The following is a 23,197-nucleotide window of genomic DNA, read 5'->3' as shown; positions in this document are numbered from 1 at the left end:
AGATTGACATGAGTTAAAAAGAACAAACTACATTTTTAACGTGGCTGTGGTTTGAGGGATACTTTTAGGAAAGAGTCAGAAAATACCTGAAGGCCTGCTTCTGCTAGAAGATAAACTGGGTTTTGCTGCCAGCTGCCCAAATGAATAAGCAATCAAATCGGATCTTCAGTTGGAAAACAAGGACTAAAAAAAATGAGACTGCCATCAGATTGACTGTTCCTTTGCTCTATTACTATGGGTCTCCTCCTTCATGAATCACGATTTCAGCGACCTTTTTCTTCTTTACAGGGCTAACATGCCACCTTTATAAGCATACCAAACTTTTCCTTAATCTCATCCTTTTTAAAAAGAATGGAGGTAAACAAAGCCATGCAAACAACGGAAAATAGCACACAACACTTTATGAAATTTTTAGTGTTTTAAAGTAACCATTTTATCTTTCTTTTGGATGACACTGTTTATTGTCAGACATCATTTTTATTAAATACACTGTAATACAAGAGACTTTCCATGTCATGTTGAGAGAAGCTGATCACATGATTCACAAACAAAACTTTTAACACTGATACCTAGGCATCACTTTGAAATCAGCCAAGATGCAATGAAAGTTTTAAAGCAATGACTACTCGTAACAAACTGCAAAACAAGAACCACTAAATATTTCCACGGAGACATCACATTAAATAAAAAAAAGGAAAAAAAAAGGAGAAAGATAGCTCTACACACCAGGTCACAGTTTGGTGACAATATAGAGATTTGTATTTGTATGTAGATATCTTCCTCTTTACTTTAAGTGACAAAGAGAGTGATATCTAGAAATATATATACATAAAGTATAGGTGGAGAGCAGGGCTGGGACAAATATTTCATAATTAATTGATTCTCTCTCTGTTGGTGATTCAATTAAACATCAATGTTGAATTAAATTACTTGTATATAAAATATTCTTAGCTGCTTTTCTTTAAGTTACAGAAAGATACACATAGGCTGCAAGAATTAGGCCTCTGGAAAGATTTGATTTGTTCTCTGTTTTCTCACATATTGCAAACAACGGCCTCACTACTAGCAGCTTTTACAATCCTTGCTTGAAGTATTCACTGTTTATAAAACATCAGCCGGTTATCACTCAGAACCTTGTGCAAGCAAACAAAAAAATCCCCACAGACCTTGTCCAGAATGCATAGACAGAAAAATTACACACTCATCATTTCCCATTTCTTCTCCTGAGACATATGTTAAAAAGATGGCAGAATAGTCACTTGGTTACCATTGTGAATTTCACAGTGTTTTCCCTGCAACGTGTAGCTTTTTTTTTTTTTTGCTTCATATTTGTGATGAATGTAGCACATCTCCCCACTCCATACAAATAAAGGTGTTTAAACTAAGGCTCTAAAGGACCTTTTGTTCAAAGCAGCAGTGGCTTATCCCAGCCCTCACAACATGAAAATACAACTTCCTGTGCTATCAAAACCTAGAAATCCTGACCTTGCTTCCCAGTCCCTCCCCATTCCTCTTCCTCATGTTTTATAGCAGTATTTGAAATTCAGTTACAGGCTGCAACAAACTAAACGTGGACTTGTTCTAGTATATATGCATTATAGCTTAGTCATCCAGTGATCTAATAATTTTATTGGGTTATTTCATTTCTTTTTAAAGTGTTTTGTAAAAGTCTATATCAACCATAATCTCTTATAAAGGTGGAGAGGGCACAGTGAGAGAAAGAGAGTGAAAGAGAGAAAGGAAAATATAAAACAAGGAAAGAAGGAGAAAAGGAAGGTCAGAAAAAGAGAAGTAAAAAAAGTAATAAATAACAAGAAAGGACAAAAAAGAAAGAAGAGAAAAATAAGAAATTACTTATTAAACTGTAGACAATATATACATATATTGTTTTATAGGTCAAAATGAATGCAGTCCTTTTAAAGAGGGTACAGTCCATCAGGCATCATAGGGTGCTGTTGCTTTACAGTTATCTGTTCTCTATGGCCACTTCTAAGTTCCGTGGATCTATTGAGAGTGAAGGACAGAGTGCGGTGAATTCTACTGTTATTGATCCTGAATGTTGGTGTTCTCCTTCTACAAGTCATGCTGCAGTTTGAATAGTCCAGTTCATTCGTGGAATATTTATACTGAAGATAAGTATAAAATGCCAATGAAGCTGCACTGTTATTCTAGGAAATAAAACAAGAGTAGCACAAACCCAGAAATGACAGTAAAACAAACTTTGTTTTCTGAGCTTGGAAGCTTGTCTGTTCATTTCATTGTGAGAAATCAACAAGTGAGATGGGAATGGAAGAAATGTTTTTATGCAATCATCTGGGGAAGAAAAGTGCTCGTTGTTGGATCTCTGACATTCTAGCACTGCCTCTGCTGCACACCAGTTAGAAAGTTGATTCTTACAAACATAGAAAAAGAAATATCAAAAGAAAAAAATTTGGTTGCTCCGCAGACTTTATCAATTTATTAATAGCACTCTAATCATAATTTGTAATAACATAGGTGTATGTAAATTTATACATATACACACAGCCCATACATAATGTGCATGCATGTCTGCACATATATAAATAAAATACAACAGACATAGGCATACATGTATATGCTATGTGTGTGTATATATATATGCCATATGCAAACACAGATATATTATATATATTATATATATGATCAGTTCATAACACAGTCCAGAAAGACTTTTTAAATGAGCCTGATTGTCATATTTACTGTGTACATGATTTACCTGACAGTGCAAGCATGATGAATATGCACATACACTCACCCTTCATTTAGATTTCAACATATTTCTTCCTCTTCTCTGCTCATTCTGCTACATTTACCCACCTTTTCATGAACAAATGCAAACTACGTATAGCTACAGTTTATAGCTTTTTACTGTGATTATACATTTTATGCACTATAAAGAACATTAAGGATATAGGTCAAGGTTAACCATACTGGTGGCTCTGTAGAACATTTGGTCCTTTAGAAGTTTAACATACTGCTATGTTATTGCACAATGCTTTTTAATACTATTTATTCTCTGAAATGACTCTAAAATTTATTCTCACTAGTAAATCAAAAAGAAGATGCCACTAAATACATTTTCAGGGTTTTGTGGTTATTTTTGGTATACATTCTTTCAAATCTTGCAAAACACACGTGCTTGCTTTTGGGCTGGAGCCTGTTGTCCAGTAGAAGCATCATCTCAGATGCCTTTTTCTTCAGCTCAAAAGAAACTAAGACAGAATACGCAGGTAGAAACTTAGCAGCCCTCTCCACCACCTGCATCCTCCTCCCACTGCACAGTAAGAGAGGACTCTGGTATCTTTCTTTTCCACCACTGTTATTTTGAAAATAATTTTCAAATTCCTTTAAAACACAACATTCATATTTTCAAGAGAATGGGTTTCAGTGGATGCTCAGTCTTTATCTAGTTTTCTGTGAGAACTTCCAAGATAGTCTAGATAAAATCTTAAGGCCCATTTTGTAGGAATCTTCCTCTGGCTTTTTATGTGTTTCCAGTTCAGTAATGTTAAGAAATAACATCTAGTTTATTAAAGAAATACTGAGTATGGCTTTATAGTTACACTGTCATGTTTATTTGCAATGCTGCCTTTTCAATGACATTGAGAAGGGTAAAACTTCATCAGTGTCCAGTGAACTGTTTTCTTCTGAAAATGTTCAGAATCTTTATAAGCTAGCTCTAAAAGCTTCTGAAGGAAAAACTTGAAGTGCCTCAATAAATAATACATGCAAGCAAATTATATATTAAATGTTCTATGGGAACACTTACAAAAATAAAATGCTTAATTTATTAAATAAAATATCCCCAACACGAAGATGAACTATTTTGATCTGGCTCATATCAATAAGAAATAATAAAAAGAGAAAATGGAAAGAAAGATCACTTTTTTGCAATAATGCCCCCTCACAGAGGGAAGCAAAAGTCTTGAGGAATAGCTAAGGTAGGTTTTCATTTGTAAGAATTTATATTAAAAATAATCCTAACTCTAAATTTCAAATTGTCAACTTCTAGTTTGAAAAACAACAAGTATGCCCATGCAGCTGTCATCAACACAGTGGCCATGCAAATGTTGTACATATACAATGCCAACCCAAACAAAAATAAATTATTTAATAAAGTGTGGATGTTGGTTATGACAGCAATAGTACCGATACAAACATGGTGCTGAGCTCAGAATATTTGCACTCTGAATAGCAAGCCATAAGAACAGAGTAATTTGTTTTCTCTAGAGATCTTTATCCCCTGCTATGTCTCAAACATAACCAGTGATCTCCGTGCTTTAGATTATTCATGTTATATCAGCTTATAGTATCTGTAACATTGTAAAGGCATTTTAACATGGCTAATGTCCTCCATTAGCCCCTACTAATGAAATATTGTTATGAGTTTGCTATGCCTACTAGTGTGTACTACAAGATGAGTGATCGCTTCTGCACAAAGGGCACTAATTGACAAAGACCATGCACAGTTTTAATTGCACGGTGAAAAAAAAAGAAAGGGATTAAGGAAGGAAGGAATATGCTGCTGGACAAGCATAGTGTAAGATATATCTGCCTCAGCATCTATAGCTCATCCTATCTTATCAAAATCCTTAGTTTCAGCATGTGATCATGAAATTAATACTGTACATAACTAAGTCTAGCTTCAGCCTTTACTAAAAAAGAGTACCTGGAGAACATTTTTACACCAGTGGCATGACATTATCCTAGCAGTAGACAAAATAAGGGCATGTGTTTAGTTTATCGTGTTGTAACACAACTGTGTGCAGTGCAGGCAGCATCTTTTTTCATTTTACTTGATTCTGGCAACGAATGGTGCTGGCAAAGCACCTCCTTAAACAATCCTTTTAGTCCTCAGAAAGACTCTTCAGTGAAATTGCTAGATCCCCTCTTGCCTTCTATCAAATCATTTCAGTGTTTTCTTGTAGGGTTGAATGCCACCTGATTCTCAAGTTCCTCCAGACAGTGTATCACACAAGAATGTCTTCTGGCTTTATCTCTGCAAAGAACATTCTTCATGTAGAGAACACCAGTCTTCTTTTTCCACCCACAGGCCAAAGCAAAAAAATGAGGTGAATCCACAGAAACTCCCAGTAGCTGTACTGCAGAAATCACAAAGTTTTAGTCAAATATATTTTTCCCTTTTTTTCATCCACATCAAAGGCATGAATACAACAAGGCATTGTCAGTTGTGGTGGGCAAACTGAAGAGTCTGCTGATATAACAGATCAGGTTTTTAAGGCCTTTGTCTATGCAGAGTTACAATAATGCAGAAGCCAAATTGATTAGAAAGACAGAAGAGAAGGAAAAAAAGAGATAGAAACTGAGAGAGAGAGAAGATACATCTCAGTAATGTCTAAAAAGTCAATATTGTGTCTACATATGGAGAAGTGCACATTGCTTGCCCTTTGAAAGCTTCTCCGCAACTTTGTCATTAATACTGTCAAAGTTAAGAACACATTTTAATGGAGTTCAGCGGCAGTCGAACACATTCATTCCTGCAGCTCAGAAGAAGAAATGCTAGGAGACTTTAGCCTAAAATATCCAAGTAGACTGGAGATGCCTTGGCCAAGTTCTGAAGGAGGGAATGGATTTCTTTGATATTGAGCCTCATGTGAGGCTCCCGTTGCCAACAGCCCAGCATCAAGTCATACACTTCCTTTGGGCATGTGCGAGGTCGCTGCAGGACTCGGCCCTGAGTGATGCACTCAATCACCTACAAGAAATCACAAGGAAAGGATCAGCACAGCTGTGCCAACTACGTGGAGTTCATCCATGCAAGAGTTAACTTTAATCACTACAGCAGTCTCAGTGGTGGTGGTCATACAGCCTGCTCTGTCAAGGGCTGCATTTCTAGGTAGATTCATGAGCAACACTATGCAATCTGAAAAAATAACTGAATGCAAGTGGTCAAGGAGAAATAGTTTTTCTCATATTAGGTTCACCCATGTTGCCCCTTTCACACGATAGCTAGGAATTAATCCCATACCTTCTCTCTGTATCCATCTATCAACCTCATCTCATCTCAGAAGGAGGCTAAATTTTCAACCTGCTCACACAGAGCATCAATGTCTCTCCTTCTCTCCCTCCCTCTTTAAACTTATGAGTATCACCATAGCTAATCTCTGGAAGGAGATTACTTGTGACTGCCTGGAAATCAACAGATATCTAGATTGCTTCAATCTATTCAAGAATGGTTATGGACAATGACTCTGCAACACTATCGTGTATGATACGACTGTTAAGGAGATAGCTAAGGTTCTTTTCATTGCCTCATGTCCTTTTCATGCCTTTCTCAATACCCAGATCAGACTCTATCCTATACAAAGGAAAAACCTAAATTCCAACTATTCTAGTCCTACTTGGACACTCTACTTGGACACTACTTCCATCCACTCAAGAGAGAAATGGGTGAAAAGGAAGAAATTCGATCACGTGATTCATGACAATACCTGATAATAGTATTTGCCTTTACTGAATAAATTTGTTGCTGTCCCTTCTCCAGAAAAGCAACACCACCAGTTACCATGACAGCTTTCCTAATGCAGTTTGAGAATGTATTACACACACCTCGTTGTTTGAGAGCTGATACCATGGCTGTTTGCCGTAAGTAAAGATTTCCCATAATACAACTCCCAGGCTCCAGACATCACTTTCTGTGGTGAATTTCCTGTACATTATACTCTCTGGAGGCATCCAACGAATGGGCAGCATGGTGTGACCCCCAACCTGAGAAAAACAAATGAAAGAGTCAGAAATAGTTTCATCAGAGCCTCACAAGGAAGTGTCAAGACACTAAATAAGGAGAATCCATGGTTTCTTTTTTTCCCATATGGTAACATTTCCTTCAAGGACCTTTAAAGAACTGGGGATTCATGGTCCAAACTCTTCTCCCCCAGCAACAATCATTACCACGATAGGTTTCTCAAAATCTCAAAAGACGTTTCTAAAGTTCAAACTAATCTTCAGTGTTTACTTGGCACATCCTGCCCAAGGAACAGGAAGCTCTATATTACACTACCAACCTATTTTAAATTAGACCAGTTTTACTCTCCATTTTAAACTCAAGAAACTAAAAAAGATTCATTAAATGAAATCTACACTGCATGATTCTCCTAGAAACTCGGTGACATTGACAAAAATCCATGAAAACACAGCGGTCTCACTGCAAGGCATGGTAGGACTGGATTTACATGGTTTAATATCCTAATTTTGACTGAATAAAGCAATGCTATTTTCTGTTGATAAGTTCCACAGTTAATGCATCAAATTATTTTGTTCCTCATTAACTACGCAGTACAATACAGCTTTTTTTTTTTTTAATAGTCCTTTGGAAATATTCCCTTGATAATAAACAATGTGTAAGACATGAACTCTTCCCAAAATCAAGTCATGTTGAATGGGACCTTCACTGAATGAAGGCCTTTCTGAAGGTTTTTAGAACATTTTTAATTTTCCCAGAATGCTACATGTCCTTAAACTTAGGTTTCCTAACCTTAATGTAAATTTTAAAAAATTGCTTATTTTCAGCTCCTAAAAAATTTATTGTTCCTGGTATGTACCATTATGACTGGGTCACATCATTAAATAAATCTACTCAAGTTCTTTTAAAATAGTGTAACTGCTGAGATTAATGGCCAGTCTTCACGAATGAAGATCTGGGGAAAGGTCTTTTTACCTTTCCAGCCTGCGCAATGGATTTTTTAGGTGAGACACAGCCTGCGCTGAACTGAGCCCACCCTTTAATCCTAAGGTTCATCTGCCGGGGCCAAGCAAGCTTGGACAATGGCAGTGAGGTCCTCAGGACGTAGGTTTGTTTAGAGTGTCCTTCTCATAGATGGATGGCCTCACAGGGCTAACGGGTTCCATCTACCCGGGAGACCGAGGAATCGAACCCGGGTTGCAGCAGTGAGAGTCCTGCATGCTAACCACTAGGCCACCAGGGGTCTCAACTGCTGAGATATTCTGATATAGATATACAGATATGCTAATTACTTTTGCATCATGACAGCTGAGAATACTTCCAAGGAAAATTAAAAAAAAAAAAAGAAAGCTTTTTCAAGGACATCTAATCTTGATTAACTCACTTTCCTGTCTGAAATTGTATTTAGTTATGAAATCATATTTGCACTTTCAGAATTCTGTCAATTCAAAATATCATTTCTCTTTGTGGGCCATTACATTTGTTGTATAAATAATGCCCTCCTTGTTCTCATGTTGAAACAACAAATGGAAGAAAAATACAACGGAAGTTCAGTCAGGGTTCCCATTATTTTTAAATCACACAGAACATCCATTTCCAGTTATTTGCCAATAACTCAGTGTTAGCACAGCATACTGAATGCAGCTATGGCTCTGAGAGCTCAACCCTGTCCTGTGCATGGCCACAAGTCCATGCTTACTACTGACTTCACAGAACCAGAAAGTCATGCTAAAACATTCATAGACTTCACAGAATCCCAGAATACGCTGAGTTGGAAGGGACACACAAGGATCAGCAAGTCTAATCCTTAGCCCTGCACAGGACCATTTTGAAGAGTCACAGCATGTGCCCAAGAGTATCATCCAAACACTTCTTGAACTCTGCCAGGCTCGACGCTGTGACCACTTCCCTGAGGAGCCTGTTCCAGTGCCCAACCACCCTCTGGGTGGAGAACCTTTTTCTAATATCCAACCTAAACCTCCCCTGACACAACTTCAGGCCATTCCCTTGGGTCCTGTCCCTGGTCACCACAGAGAAGAGATCAGTGCCTGTCCCTCTTCTTCCCCTCACAAGGAAGTTGTAACTGCAGTGAGGTCTCCCCGCAGTCTCCTCTTCTCCAGGCTGAACACACCAAGTGACCTCAGCCGCTCCTCACATGGCTTCCCCTTAAGGCCATTCACAACCTTTGTTTCCCTCCTTTGGATACTCTCTAAGAGCTTAATATCTTTCTTCTATTGTGGTGCCCAAAACTGCACACAATATTCCAGGTGAGGCTGCACCAGTGCAGAGCAGAGAGGGATAATCCCCTCCCTTGACCGGTTGGCGATGCTGTGCCTGATGCCCCCCAGGACACGGTTGGCCCTCCTGGCTGCCAGGGCACTGCTGACTCATATTCAACTTGCCATCGACCAGAACTCCAGTTTGTAGGTACTTCCAGGGTTGCCCCATCCCAGGTGCAGAATCCAGCACTTTCCATCTGGTTGGTGATTGCCCAGTCCTCTCATTTGTCGAGGTCTCTCTGCAGGGCCTCCCTGCCTTTGAGGGAGTCAACAGCTCCTTCGAGTTTTGTGTCATCTGCAAACTTACTTAGTGTCCCTTCCAGTCCTGCATTCAAGTCATTTATGAAGATGTGGAAGAGCACTGGGCCTAAGATGGAGTCCTATGGAACCTCAATAGTGACAGGTCACCAGTCTGATGTTACGCCATTCACTGTTACCCTCTGTGCTTGACCAATGAGCCAATTGGTCACCCACCACATGATGTGTTTATCCAGCTGTGTGCTGGACATTTTGTCAAGAAGTATCCTGGGAGAGACAGTATTGAAAGCTTTACTGAAATCCAAAAAGATTACATTAACTGGTTTCCCTTGATCTAGGCTCTTCTCCTCCTTCCACGTGAGATGTCATATGAGTGACGGAGGAGTATTTTTTGACTGGTTGCTGAATGAAAGGGAAGGCTCCTGATTTCAGTTCCTGGCTACATTGTGGATTTGTTTCTGTCTCAATTCAGGTTGCTGAATTCAGGGTTCACAGCCATTAAAAAGGGGACCCAGTTCCTATGCACTTCATAGGCAGAGAACAGATAAAAATTTTTAGGTACTTTTCTCAATTTGGCCCATTTTTGTCTGTGTTATAGTTTATCCCTCTGGCAGACAGAGTGGCTCTAAAGCTCCTATGCTTCAGTAGTTTTCATCAACTTTGACTGAGATGTCCCTCAATGATGTGGAGAGACTGAACACACCAACACGCTGAGATGCAAACAAACATTCACTTTTCCACCTAAACTGACATGGCAACCAAACACTTTCAAACTACCACTTTTACCCCTGTCTTGTGAGGTATTTCATTAGAAAGTCAGAAAAGTCAGTCCCTTAGAAACATGCAGTCACATACACCCAGATAAAGGGCAAGTGCCATTAAAAGATGGTTAGTGATGAGAACCTTTTGGTCTCATCAATTATTAAAGCACCTCTTAGATCTGCTCATCATATAACCTCTGCTATTGGTTCTGTTCATCAATTTCTTTGACTCATTCCTTTAAAAATTAATGGAAACTACAGACAATAAAATATGTGTCTCTATTTTTTCTTATTTGTCATATCTTAAATCAAGAGATTTTGAAAAAGTATTTAAAAAACCCCCAACCACTCTTTTCCCATGGTTCCTCACTATAGATCCACTATGTATTTTTGGTAGGACTCTCTGCTGAGTTTCTGATGCCAGTCAGGAAAATGAACAATACATTTCTAGAGTGATGATGATAAACTGCCACCAAATAATGGCTCTGTGATGAACTGATCTGTAACATAACACACCTAGCTGTCTCTCTTTGCAGTCATAGCAAGACTGACTTGCTAGTGTTGATACTGAGAATACAGAGAAGCACAAGCCACAGGGCTCTTTGGTTTTCTTCCCACATGATCTTGCCTGGACTGGTGTCCATTTCTGTCCCCAAAGGCATGGGACTTCATTGGACAGAGGATTTGACCAGGACTGAGAAGTCCTGAGGTCTCTCCATCTTTATCATTGCTAGCATCAATCATCTTACAGAAAGTTACTTCCAACACCTCAGCATCTCTTTGAAGATAGAATTTATTGCCTTTCAAAGTATCAAGAGAAGTATTACACAGGGTGCTCTTCTTGACAGATGGCATTGCAATGAAACACGATATCTGTGCAACACTGAGCATCACCTGTGGCAGGCTGTGAATCTACCTGTGATCTAAGAGCACCTTCCATTTCAGTTCAGTCCCATCAAAAGCACATGTCAGGGTCAAAGGCACTTCTTCTAAATGCACATTTCCTTCTCTATTAAAAATCAGTGGTTACTGAGTCAACATTCAGCTAAGAAAAACATTAAGGGCTGTGCTAGTTGTACATTTAAAATGAAGCACATACTTTAGAGCTTTTAGAACTGAAGCTTGGAACTTGACACAACTGTTTGCACGATGCCTGAAACAAACTGCCAGTCTGTTGAGAGCTTCTTTTATCCTTATCTGATGAGTCCAAGCACCCAGGGTTGTGCCATAACTGCAGTGAAGAGAGGTGGGGTGCCTTTTTGCTGTTGTTGCCATACTCTCAGCAAGGCTACAAGGGGTTTTCCAAGAAGCACCAATGAATGAAAACATGACTGCACTGACCAAAGTTTAAAGGTTTTGAGTGCTTCACAAGGATGCCTTCCACATTTTCTTTAAGAAATGCAAGTTATTACACAGCTCTCAGATATCACCAGCATTCTGCAGTATAAAGTCCCTGCTATGCACACTGTAATTGCAGTGCTGCTTGATACACATAAATTTCAAATGGTTGTGTGCTAAGCAGACTACAGTTATAGGTAAATAACACCTTTATGTTCAGTCTAGCTAAGGTTATGACAGGGTTTAAAGCACTAAGTTTTTACTTAATATGGTATCACTTTAAAATCCATACTGTAGCTGTAAAAATGACCACTTTATGTATACAAGTTAGGGTAGATTTTCTTGATGCTTATCTGAAAGCAGCTGCATTATTACCATAATACCATATAATACCATAGTTCATTTTTATTTAGAATTGTACTGCTACAGAAGTACAGACATAAGCACTTATTTCCAAATGTCAGTCTATGAAAGCAAGGACACCCTAGCCCAGCTATAGCCTTGTATTATGTTCACTAGCTGCTTTTACTAGCAATATTGGTCTAGAATCTAAACCATAAAGCCTGGTGAATTAGACTCTGCATTGTGTAAACAATCCACAAAGAGGAGACTGCTATGCCTGGCTAGTGAACTATGATGTTCACCAACGAAGCTTCCTCTTCCAAGGAAAAACCACCACACTGTGCCACGTATGAAATGTTGCAGTTTCAACAATACAAGGTCATTCCACTTGTCACCACTTTCAGCAGCCACCTTTTTAATGAATTTCGGTCTTTGAAAGGTGTGAGAGAAGCTGGCCTTGAACACTGTTTTGATATATTTGCAAACATTTAGCTTCTAGGGTTGTCACAGGAGGACTACATCTTAGTCTTGAAGCAGGGCATATAATTTTAGAGTTTGTTAAAGTTTGTTCACTTTCTGCCCATTAAAAATACACCTGTCTATACCTGCCATGGTCACTCCTCCAACTTCTATTGCCCAGTGGCCATGGGAATCCAAGGCCTTGTTGTCTGATGATTGTTAGCAAATGGAGATGCTCTCTTACAGAGAACAACCAAATGAATGTCCTGTCTGGCTTGACTGGTGTATCTCTCCAGAGCCCTGTTGTTCACAGACCTTTTGCAATTCAGGATGGTGGACTTGAAAGCAGCAAAGTAGTTCAGCATATGTTTCAATTAAAAGTCATGTGACAAGTATATACTCAATCTCTTTAACACAACTAGATAATTTTGTCAAACTGGAACCAAGCTGTACCTTTCCAATCACTTGTTCACCCCCCCTCCAAAAAAAGCATCCAGTATACTTGCAAGATAATGGCATTTTAGGGTACTTTTCACTATTTATATTTTGGTCTTCTGACTTGTTTCCCCATCTCAGGATGATAAGACTGCAAAGGAATGTTCTCTGAGAAAATTATCATGTCTTATTGCTAAAACTGAAAACCTCTCCTCTCTTGCTAAACATCTGCTCTTTCCCCCTCATAAAAGCTGCCAAATGTTTCTCTCAGCACAAGAAAAAAAAGAAATCAATAATTGTTATTTTCATTTCTTTCATGCCCTGGCCTTCCAGACAAAGTCAATGTCTTCTCTTAAAACATCAGTCCTGCATGCCTACTTGTAGAAAAGCAATATGTTATTTTCACAGTCATAATAAGCCATACCACTCCAACACATGAGGTTACTGAATTATAAAATAAGGCAGATTATTAGCCAATAGCTAAAAATGTGTCCTTTCCTTTCACTTTTAACCCTGCTTTAGTTCATTGCATTTAAAAGGGGCTTATGTCTAAAGTTCTTAATTAATTCTACCAGTGTTTTTTTCAGAAAAGTGTAACATTGTCTAGAACAACATTAATTACAACCATAAATTCTCTCTTCAATTGCACAACATCAGTTCAATATTGTATGTTAATTTTGTGTCATGGAGATAAAATTCTTCTCATTAGCCTCTATGAAACCATGAGCAGTATGGAGAAGATGAAGAAAGACCAATTACTCAGACATCCACATAACACAAGAACCAGAAGATACCAAATAAAATTTGTAAATGGCAGTTCATAAATAACAAAAAGAGGCACCCTGTCACATAATATACAGTTCCGTGTGGAACTCACTGCCATAAGGTACTGTCAAACCCTCAAAGATTATCAGGGATCAAAAAGTGATTAAACAAATGGATGGAGGATGAAATATGACAAGGACTATCAAACATGAAGATACCATCTCTGGCCCAGGAAGCTCCTGAGTTGCAGAATGCTGGAGGTTGACAGAGCACTTCAGGGAAATATTAATTTATGCTTAACCTGTTTCCATACTATTTCACAGGCACTGGTTTCTCACAGTGACAGGACTCCGGACTAGAAGGGTCTTTTTGGAGAAGCTATTCCTATGCTCCTGTACAGAAGGGCCACATATTGCAATACGAAGTCCTTACTAAACCTCTCAGCAATGCTTATGGAGGGCTAGAAACAATTCTGGCAAAAGGTTGGAATAAAGGGGAGATACCACATAGAATCAAAATAAGTGAATGACCTAATGCATCTTACAATTTGGCATCCTCCAAAGATTTTAAAATGGTAAGCTGAATGGATATAGAAGCAGTGCCTACTGTTTAACACAGCATCAGTTTGGGCTAGCCAAATATACAGGATAATTAATAAACTGTAGTAGTTATTGCACTACAGGTCGTTTACTCTTCCAAGAAAGAAAGATGAAGTGCCCTGGAGGTAAGCTCAGATGAGTGCTACAAAGGAGGTGACGTGATTCACATCTCTGATTGAGAGAAGTGTCTCCTATCACACAGAGGGACAGAAGGAAAGTTAACCGAGTAGAAATCTGCAGCACTGAAAAGTAATGGATTACAGCTCTTTGGTCTCCCAGGACGAAGTGTGTATAAATGAAAAAAAAAAGTCTATTCCTTTAAAATATAATTTATTTTACTTCAAAAGGATAACATTTTCCAGTGTTAAATAATAAACAGCAATCTAAGCTAAAAGAAAGGGAGGTATGCTGTGGCAAAATGGAAGGAAAGGCACTTTGAACAGTGTATTTCAGTGAATTCAGTGTACATCTAGATAAATTTCTGAAGATGGGTGTCCTGGTTAGAACGGCTGGGACCAATTCATCACTGGATGGGTGTAACCCAAAACTGTGTATTCTATAGCCTTCCATGCCATGCCCCAGAAACTGTTGTCAGTGAAGGCCTGTGAGGTGGGGGGATGTTCCTGTCCTCATACCCTTTTATGGAATTCCCCGCTCTGAGGGAGGGACTGAGCACTCCCGCCTGAACTGGAGAATATATAACTGGGAGTTTCAGAACCTTGCCACCTCTCATGGGATCCAGAGGAAGACTGCAGACCACTGCCTTCAACTAGACTGCAGACCACCGCCTTCAACCAGACTGAGACCACCACCCTCAACTGGACTGCAATTACCACTTCTGACCAGACTGCAGCAGCTCTCCCACCAGCAGGTTTATCCCCTCTCCCTTTGCTTTGGACTCGGGGGTGGGCCAAGGTACACCACTTTTGTTCATACCTCAGGGTGCTGGGTTATACATTTGGGTTTTGTGGGTTAAAACCAATTGTCTGTCTGTATAATTGTACTTATTGCATTATTTTAATAAATTGTTATTCTGACTTATAAATCTCTCTTTTGAATTGAGTTCATTTTCCCTTGCTGGTTAACTTTTAAACCGGCACAATGGGATTCAGGAATTTAGTGAAAAAAGCAGGGAGATGAGATTACTATAAGCCAGAGAAGATTTGGCATGTTGAATCAGATGGCCTCTCCTTTTAAAAACACTTTGTATTCTACCAATTTGCCATACCAAGTTATGCCATAGGATATAGTTACTGATCACTCCAGTGGCACAACTTACAACTCAGAATATTGAGCTCATAGGAAGTCCTGTGTTTGTGAAGTCCTTACAAAAAGTTGTCACTGTATCACTTGTACCTTACCACTGTTGCCACACCTCAGTGTTTGCTGGTTGTACCAGCAGATGAAGAAAGGTATTAAGTACCAGTAGACAAGCAGTTGGAATTACTTATGTCAAAATCCTCACAGGCTCCAGGACGATCATCTAATCTGTCCAAGTCAACAGCAAGTCAGCAAATAACTTTGCAGTGAATTAATGAATTGCACTTTCTGATTTTCAAAGTGGTTCACAATATATCAAATTCCACTTTTATATTAATCACAAGTAGTCCGGGCTACCAGTGCCAAGAAAATTTTACAAAATAACCTTTCCTCTACAAGTCTGTATCACAGCTGAAATTCTAACTTCTTTTGCTTTTTAGATGGCTGTTTAAGGCGTAATGTGATGTGCTAGCTGAATAGCACAGTCAATATCAACGAGTTGCAGTCACTTGAGCATAGACTCTGAAAGCCCAATATCACTCCACATAAGGCAGCTTGTGTTCACTGGGAAATATCTATTCCTAATAATCTGAAAGCTATTTCTCAGGTACTAAAGATCACAACTTTTCCCCATACTTTACTGAAATCCACATTTTTTTCAAATTTACTGTAGGTTAATGTAGTATGTCAAATTACATCACAGGGGAAGAGGAGAGCAACAGAGCTTGGTTTGTAGCTTTTCTTCTCCCTTGTGAGTCACAAACATGCTTTTATAATGTATACCACATGGGAGCACCACAATTTTTAGTTGAAATGTCTCAGATGTTCCAGTACTTTGAATTTTTTAAGACAGTTTGTCCCCTTTTCCCCCAGATGCTAATCAACAAAGCACTGACAAGGTCCTTGTGCTCATTTTCCTTCTCTTCTGCAGTCTTGATGATGTTTTCTGCTGTGCACTTTCTCTGGGCCATAATTTGTTTACATAAACTGGAAAATACAAGAGAAAAGTTTCACTAAAATAGAACAGAAAAAATTCTCTGTTGTTTTCCCTCCATTAAGTCTAGGTTTTGTCTCCTTATTTGTGCCACAACATCATGCTATGAGTTGAAACAGGCATTTGCTCTGAAATGAGGCATCCATCAAACAATACGCAATATGATCATTAAAAGTACCAGTTACTGCTATTACTGGGGGGAAAAGAAAAGATTTCTCATTCCTATGGTGCTTGCAAAATCCTAAATTCTTATCATATTCATATATTGAATTATTCCTTAAGCCATGCTTAAAATGTTGTTCGTGGATACGAGAGCCCCAGTGTATAAACTCTGCCTGTGGTGCTGTAGCATCTTACCTTCTGCCCACAAAATGAGGCCGGATAACCCTGACATGCAAGCATTGGCAGAAGGTGTTAATCTAGTAAGAAATGACCCCCAAAATTTCCCTGGGTGTATCCATTCCCTAATGGCAGGGTAAAGTTTGGCTTTCTGACAAAGCCTGTTGAACTTTCTTATTACTAGGTGATCCTGGGGAACAGAGGAAGATCAGAGTGATCTTTGAAAGGATTTAGGTCTTCATCAGCACTGCTACATTTCAGGTAAGGGCTCTCTGAAGATTTAACATATATGAATTTCCACACCATGGATTGTGCAATGTACTCCTCACATCCTTCACCAAATGCCAGTAGTAGCATTTGGTGTTTTCCCCTCACATTTTTCAGTGCCCCAAGGGAGCATTCTGGAAAATCTTCCACCTTTTCCTAGGATGAAGCTAATCCTTACTATAACCATGCAGCATTGAAGTGGTTCCTTCCTCATGCATGGTCAACCTTCTCTCTGGACAAATAAGAATCCTATTAAACATGGAGTCCTCTACTTGCTGCACTTCTCTAATTAATTCAAAATAAATACATAAACATAATTTTAGTTTCACTGCTCAAATAAAAGTAGGATCTGCAGTAAAACTAAGAGCTCAAAGGTTAGAACCCATTTTTTAAACAAAAACAGGCTACAGTTTTACACCAAAGTAGTTCCGACAAATAATCTAATTTTTTGAGATGTCTGTTGTAGGAACTGAGGGTCAACTGTATGATCTTCAATATAAACCTTACACACAGTATTCCCAGGCTACAGAGTTGCCAAGACTTAAGAGGTCTTGGAGACAGTCAAAATATGCCAAGTGGGAAATGCATGTCCCATGTGGTTAAGACAACATATTTCAAATTTTTGGGGGGGTTTCTGAGATTGTCTATAGCCCCAGTTTTTTGGACTGGGGGAATACTTTGGGATAGGATTCCCAAATCAATCTCTGAGAAATCTGGTACTCAACCAAGTCATATTTCAGTTAGGCTGGCACTAGTATTTTGACCTATGCTTGTATAATGCCTAGATCAATGAAGTCCTAGTCTACACAAGGCTCCTACGCACACTTGCAGTACATGCGATGGATAACAGTAACACTTTTTCTAGCCACTTGTAAAAAATTACAAATGGCTTCTCCATAGCAGCTGCAGTGTCACTTTTTTATATCATAGTGGGTTAATAAAGCCCTAATACTGTTTGTGAATCTGTGTACTTCAGAATATTTTTCATCTGCTTCAGCTGAAAACTTTTGAAATATTGTTTCATAAAGCCTGCATTTCCTTTGAAAGTCATGCTACTTTATAATACTCTTTGAGCACATTTAGGATGATCCACACAGAGTATTACCATATGCACTCAATGTTCTTATTAAAATATTATGTGCTTCAGGCCTGAGTATATAATTTTCTTTGCTTTCTTGCAAGGAAATCTATTTATTCTTTCTGTGTATTAGGCCACCATCTTCATCTAACCCTGCATCCTGACCTCTGTGGTTATTTCTGCTGAAAATGTCTTGATCTTGTATCCATCTGAGGTTCTCATTAGCCTTGACCTCACATCTTGGCTACAGCCCCATTTTATTTTCCTTTTCTCTCTGCTAGATAGCAGTTCTCCTTCAAGACACTTCAGTCATTGAACTAAGAGACTTCTGTTAATGAAAAGCAGATGCAACACTAAGTTCTCCCCTGAAAGAATCTTCTTCCTACCATAATGATTTTGAGCTTGAAAACCCACCATACTGTGCAAGACCCGTTCTGTATGATTAATCCAGCCTTCCAGGACATCCTAAATGAGTGTTTATTTTATGACATGTTAATTTTTAGCAGTGAGTTTATCACTGACTAGGTAATAGTCCTGACAAAGGAGGCTGCCTTTCTAGTATGGTAATTACATGTGAATACATGTAAATTAATATCCTCCAAGTTGCTGAACTGTGTATTTATCTTGTTTAATTTTCTTTTCAGTTCTTCTGAACACTTTACATAGTCACTGCTGTATGAGTGTCTGGGTGCTCTGTTGCTGAGAACCTTGAACTAGGTAGTGAAGGAACTGGATTAATTCAAGATCATGAAGACTCCATCACAAAATGTATGCCACTTAATCTTGACATGTTACTGTATATACATATAAAACTATATATATATACGTTCATAGTATGATAATAAATGCACTGCAGTGTATTTGGTAAAGGTGCTTAGGTCTTACTGAGATCTCACTGTTATGGTCAATACGTCATCTTTGGTGGGAAGCAAGACATGGCTCCAGTTTTCTGTGAAAACTGTTGAGCTAAGGAAACAGTCAGGTGGAAGTTAGCCATTTGAAAGGCAGAAATAAAGTTCCATGTAATTTCTTTGCCTGTTTTGAAGAGATAACAGTGAATATCATATGTAAGCCAATCCAGAATGTGCTTCTATCAGACAGGAATTAAGTATGACAATTCCTGAACGAAATGCAACCCAAATTCTTGCTCTTTAAGGTCAGACAGCTGTCCAGAGTCCATGTCCTCCTATGGCAGGAGGACACAATAACAGCACAAGGAAGTTATTTCTTCCAAGGCTGTCTTGGTTCTAGAGAAAGCAGGGGAGAATGCTCCTTGTTAAATGAATCTAACATGGGTTACTCCCCCTGATGCACTTGCTCAAGTAAGGGCCTCTTTATGCTCAACAGGAGCACTTTAATGAAGAAGCATCTACTAAATGAAGCAACAACATGACACCCTCACCCTGTCAAACAGGGAAAGGAATCAAGATGAATATCAATAGAAGAGAAGAGAAGGTGTGGGTATGGGAAAAGCACAGAGGGTGAAAAGGAGATGGGAAAAAAGCAAAATGGTCACAACCATAAACCAGGACATGCAGGAATGTATGACCACCCAGCCTGCTTTCTATTGCAAAGCATCTCCAATAAGCAAGCACACAAGCAGCCATCAGTGGCACTATGGTCCACATAAAGCTCTTATTGCAATTGGTCCTCTTATGGATGGGCTGAAGCCTGGAAAGACTCTTGCAGCTCTAATCCTACATGTGCCTTTCAGTTATTTCAGTAAATATCCAGTAACATTAAGACCCTCCTGTATAAGATATCCTACGGTCAGAACACTGCCAAGTTACAAGAAACCTCAACTCTTTTCTACTTCAGGAAAAGGAATATAATATTCAGAATGAACACTGCTGAAAAGAATACAATACTCAGAAAAACAATAGTAACTATAATTTCACCTCTCCATCATGGAGGACACAAAACTGCAGTGTCTTTGCTCATTTGCTTTTCGTCTGTGAGAGATGGGGAAGGAATTAAAGAGGGAATAAAGGCAGAACTGCTACCTTCTGTAAGAGAACACAGAGACAGCTTTGCACTGCCTTGCCAGACCCCATGGGCCCTTACTGGCAGTAGGCAAGGCAACTTCCCCTGGCTTCTAGGGTATTTCACAGGTTGTGAGCAGCTGTCAAAAAGCCCTGATGAAACTGTGCTTTTCAGCTGCCACTACCAGAAATTGGGCTTTCCACTGAGTCATGGAGTCAGGGCAAGCCTCTGGGCTCTCTCTAGGTGAAACTCAGGCAAAAGTTTGGGGAAAGAACCACAGCACACAGACTGGTCCCAAATTTATATAGGTTATGTCTGCCACCATAGGAACAAATGTAATTGTTGTTCCCTCCAAAACAGTTAATGCATGTACATTCTGTCTTGCAGCAGAACTACAGATTTTGGTTATTGTGCATTTGAACCAGGAATCTCTTCTGGAATGTCCAACACTGGGCTAATGAGCCTTTCCCATTACTATCCATGTCCTAGTTCTCTGAGAAGCCTGAGCTAAAATACACTACAGTCAAGTAAGGCATTTGTAAATACCTTTATTATTTGTGTCCAAGGCTTGCATTCTGCTATCATGATTTAGCACCAAGGGTAAAATTAAATCTCTGTGGGACCACATCAAGGGCATGCCATGCCAGTTGCTCATGATGCTCCCAGATGGAGAGCAAGGGAAGCAATACTATACACCTTCTGCTGATTATTAGCACTGAGATGGATGCCAAACACAACAATGTATTTTCCACAAATTCATCTCTGAATAATTAATTTTATGAATTATATAATATATAGTGGGAAAATCTTATGGTTTTTATTTTCAAGATTTAAATGTATTTAAAATTATTATTTTATGTTAACGCTATATGATCACTGTTCATATTAATTGTGATAATAACAGCATTATGTAAACAAAGAAAGAGAAAAATGCTCTAATTTAAATGAAAGCTAGAACCACAGCACACAGACTGGCCCCAAATTTCTATAAGCATGAGGTGAGATGCTGGTTCTAGAATTCAATCATCTTCACTATTCTGAAATAATGGATAATATTTTTATACTGTGCAATGGTATCAAGAAGCAGTCTATGTGCAACTGAGCCTAAATCCTTTTGTTCTGTATTGCCAATACAAAGAAGAAGAGAGAAGAATTAATCTCTGTATAGGAAGAAATGGTTGTATTTAGTCTAAGGACTGACTAACAGAAGAATCACAACAACTTTTGACTATCATGCTAATACATTGTGGCTCAGAAGAATCAGAAGCAGAAGAATGAGAGGACGGGATAAGCAGAATAAGGAATCAACAAGGCAATAGGAAAGTTCCCCTCGTACTTCTGAACTAAGAATGTCTCCCCTGAACCTTCTCTTTCCCAATAAATCCAAACTAATTTAAATTTAAATGAACTTCTACCTAGGCTACTTACAGTACCCTTATTATTCCATTCAACAAAACCATTGTGGTCATAAAAAGAAGCGCTTTTCTTTTTGAGAATTACTGATGTTTTGAAATGCCTTTGATTCTGTATCAGGCAAAACTACTCACCATTTTCTCATAATTTTGAGCACAGTTTTGAGCAAGAAATTTCAAAAAGAAAAATGTTGGTGTTTCCCAGCAAAACAAAGCAGCCAGATGCTCCCGAAAGATTTCCGTTTTAATGGAAACTTAACACAAAATGTACTCAGATAATTAAAAAGAAAATGTGACTGATACTCAATTTAGGTTACACGTTCTACTGCATGCTTTTTAGTATTGTGCATCCTCTAAATGGGTTCTGAAATGAAGCAAAGACCTACAGAGGTCTGTTCAGAAAAATCTCAGCAGTGGCTGCTGCTGGAGGGCTGGGAGGTGGAAGGGAACATTATGCTTTTGGAAGGCATCTTCCTGCAGACAGTGGTACCTCCTTGAATATGTAGGAATGCAACATTCAGGGGATTCCCGGAGTGTTTCAAGCCCTGGACAGTTTGGCATGAGAGGTTGGAAGGGGCATGAGGAGTGCCTCAATGCAATACCACTGGTTTCTAAACTATTTCCATTATTACTTCCAGGAGGAATTCCTCCCCTGCTCAAAAGTGCTCTGTATACAACTTAGATACTCAAGATATGCACTGAGGAAAGGTACATTTTACAGAGATTCACAGGAGAAAAAACAAAAAAAACAAGCTTCACACTAGATCAATGAAACATGTCTTAAAACAACTGGATCCCAGGTAAAGCATTAAAATATACTATAGGGATCAAACACATATTGGGAAGAGAATGGATTATCTTACAGCCTAAACAAAAGCAAGCAACAACAAAATGATTAATTAATAGGCAACTCCTTCTGAAATTTCTCTAGGCAGACTCTTTCCAGGGAAAGTGAAATGATGGGAGAAAGTGGCCATTAGTTGTTAAAAGAAAATCAAAATCTGAAATACCAGCAGTTAATGTCCTATTAAGGTACTTAGAATGCTTTCCTTCTAGAGATTAAATATTTCAGCATGACCGTATCACAACAGAATCAATCCATCTAACAGTCTCTGACTCTGTCCTGGTTTCAGCTCTGATAGAGTTAATTTTCTTCTTACTATCTAGTACAGTGCTTTGTTTTGGATTTAATATGAGAATAATGTTGATAACACACTGATGTTTTAGTTGTTGCCAAGTAGTGCTTACCCTGAGTCAAGGACTTTCCAGTTTCCCATGCTCTGCCAGCCAACAGGTGCACAAGAAGCCAGGAGGGATCACAGCCAGGACAACTGACCCAAAGTGGCCAAAAGGACATTCCATACCGTAGAATGTCATGCTCGGTATATAAACTTGGGGCAGTTGGCTGGGAGCCACCGATCACTCCTCAGGGATGAGCTGGCATTGGCAGTGAGTAATTGTACTGTGCATCTTTCCTTAGGTTTTATTTCTCTCTCTCCCCTTTTCATTACATTAATAATATTATTAATAATATAAATACTAAATACAATATTTATTAGAATATTCTACTTTATGTCAATGATTAAACTGATCTTATTTCAACCCACAAGTTTTACTTCTTTCTGATTCTCCCTCCCATCCCACCAGAGATGGGGAGTGAGCATAGGCCTGCATGGTAATTAGTTGCCAGCTGGGGTTAAACCATGGTAGACTGTCACATTGCATTGTCTATTCAGAAACATCACAGAAAATGTACAGTTGCTGTGCATCTGCATAAAATACAGACAGCTCTTACTGAAATATTGTCAACCCAGGACAAAATGTTGCAACCATTTAAGAGAACAGAGAATTTTTTTAAAAACCCACCAGACTAGGCAAAGAAATTAAGGAAAAGATTATGTCCA

The 23,197-nt window shown here is 38.8% G+C and overlaps 1 protein-coding gene across 2 annotated transcripts in view; it reads right to left on the bottom strand.

Moving 5' to 3' along the window:
• Nucleotides 1–408: 408 nt before the first annotated feature.
• Nucleotides 409–23,197, bottom strand: part of NTRK2 (neurotrophic receptor tyrosine kinase 2) — a 207,372-nt gene continuing 184,583 nt past the window's right edge. For both annotated transcript variants that reach the window (XM_027670767.1, XM_027670768.1), the window contains 2 exons: nucleotides 6,592–6,750; nucleotides 409–5,737 (listed from right to left, as the gene is read on the bottom strand). In XM_027670767.1, the coding sequence (XP_027526568.1) occupies nucleotides 5,552–5,737; nucleotides 6,592–6,750 (345 nt within the window). In that variant the 3' untranslated portion in view covers nucleotides 409–5,551. The remainder of the gene's footprint in view (nucleotides 5,738–6,591; nucleotides 6,751–23,197) is intronic.

The sequence above is a fragment of the Neopelma chrysocephalum genome, unplaced genomic scaffold, assembly GCF_003984885.1.
Source record: "Neopelma chrysocephalum unplaced genomic scaffold, ASM398488v2 Primary Assembly neopelma1_96936, whole genome shotgun sequence".
NCBI classification, from domain to species: domain Eukaryota; kingdom Metazoa; phylum Chordata; class Aves; order Passeriformes; family Pipridae; genus Neopelma; species Neopelma chrysocephalum.
Note: the sequence above shows the minus strand (reverse complement) of the source record. Positions and strands in the feature narration are given on the sequence as shown.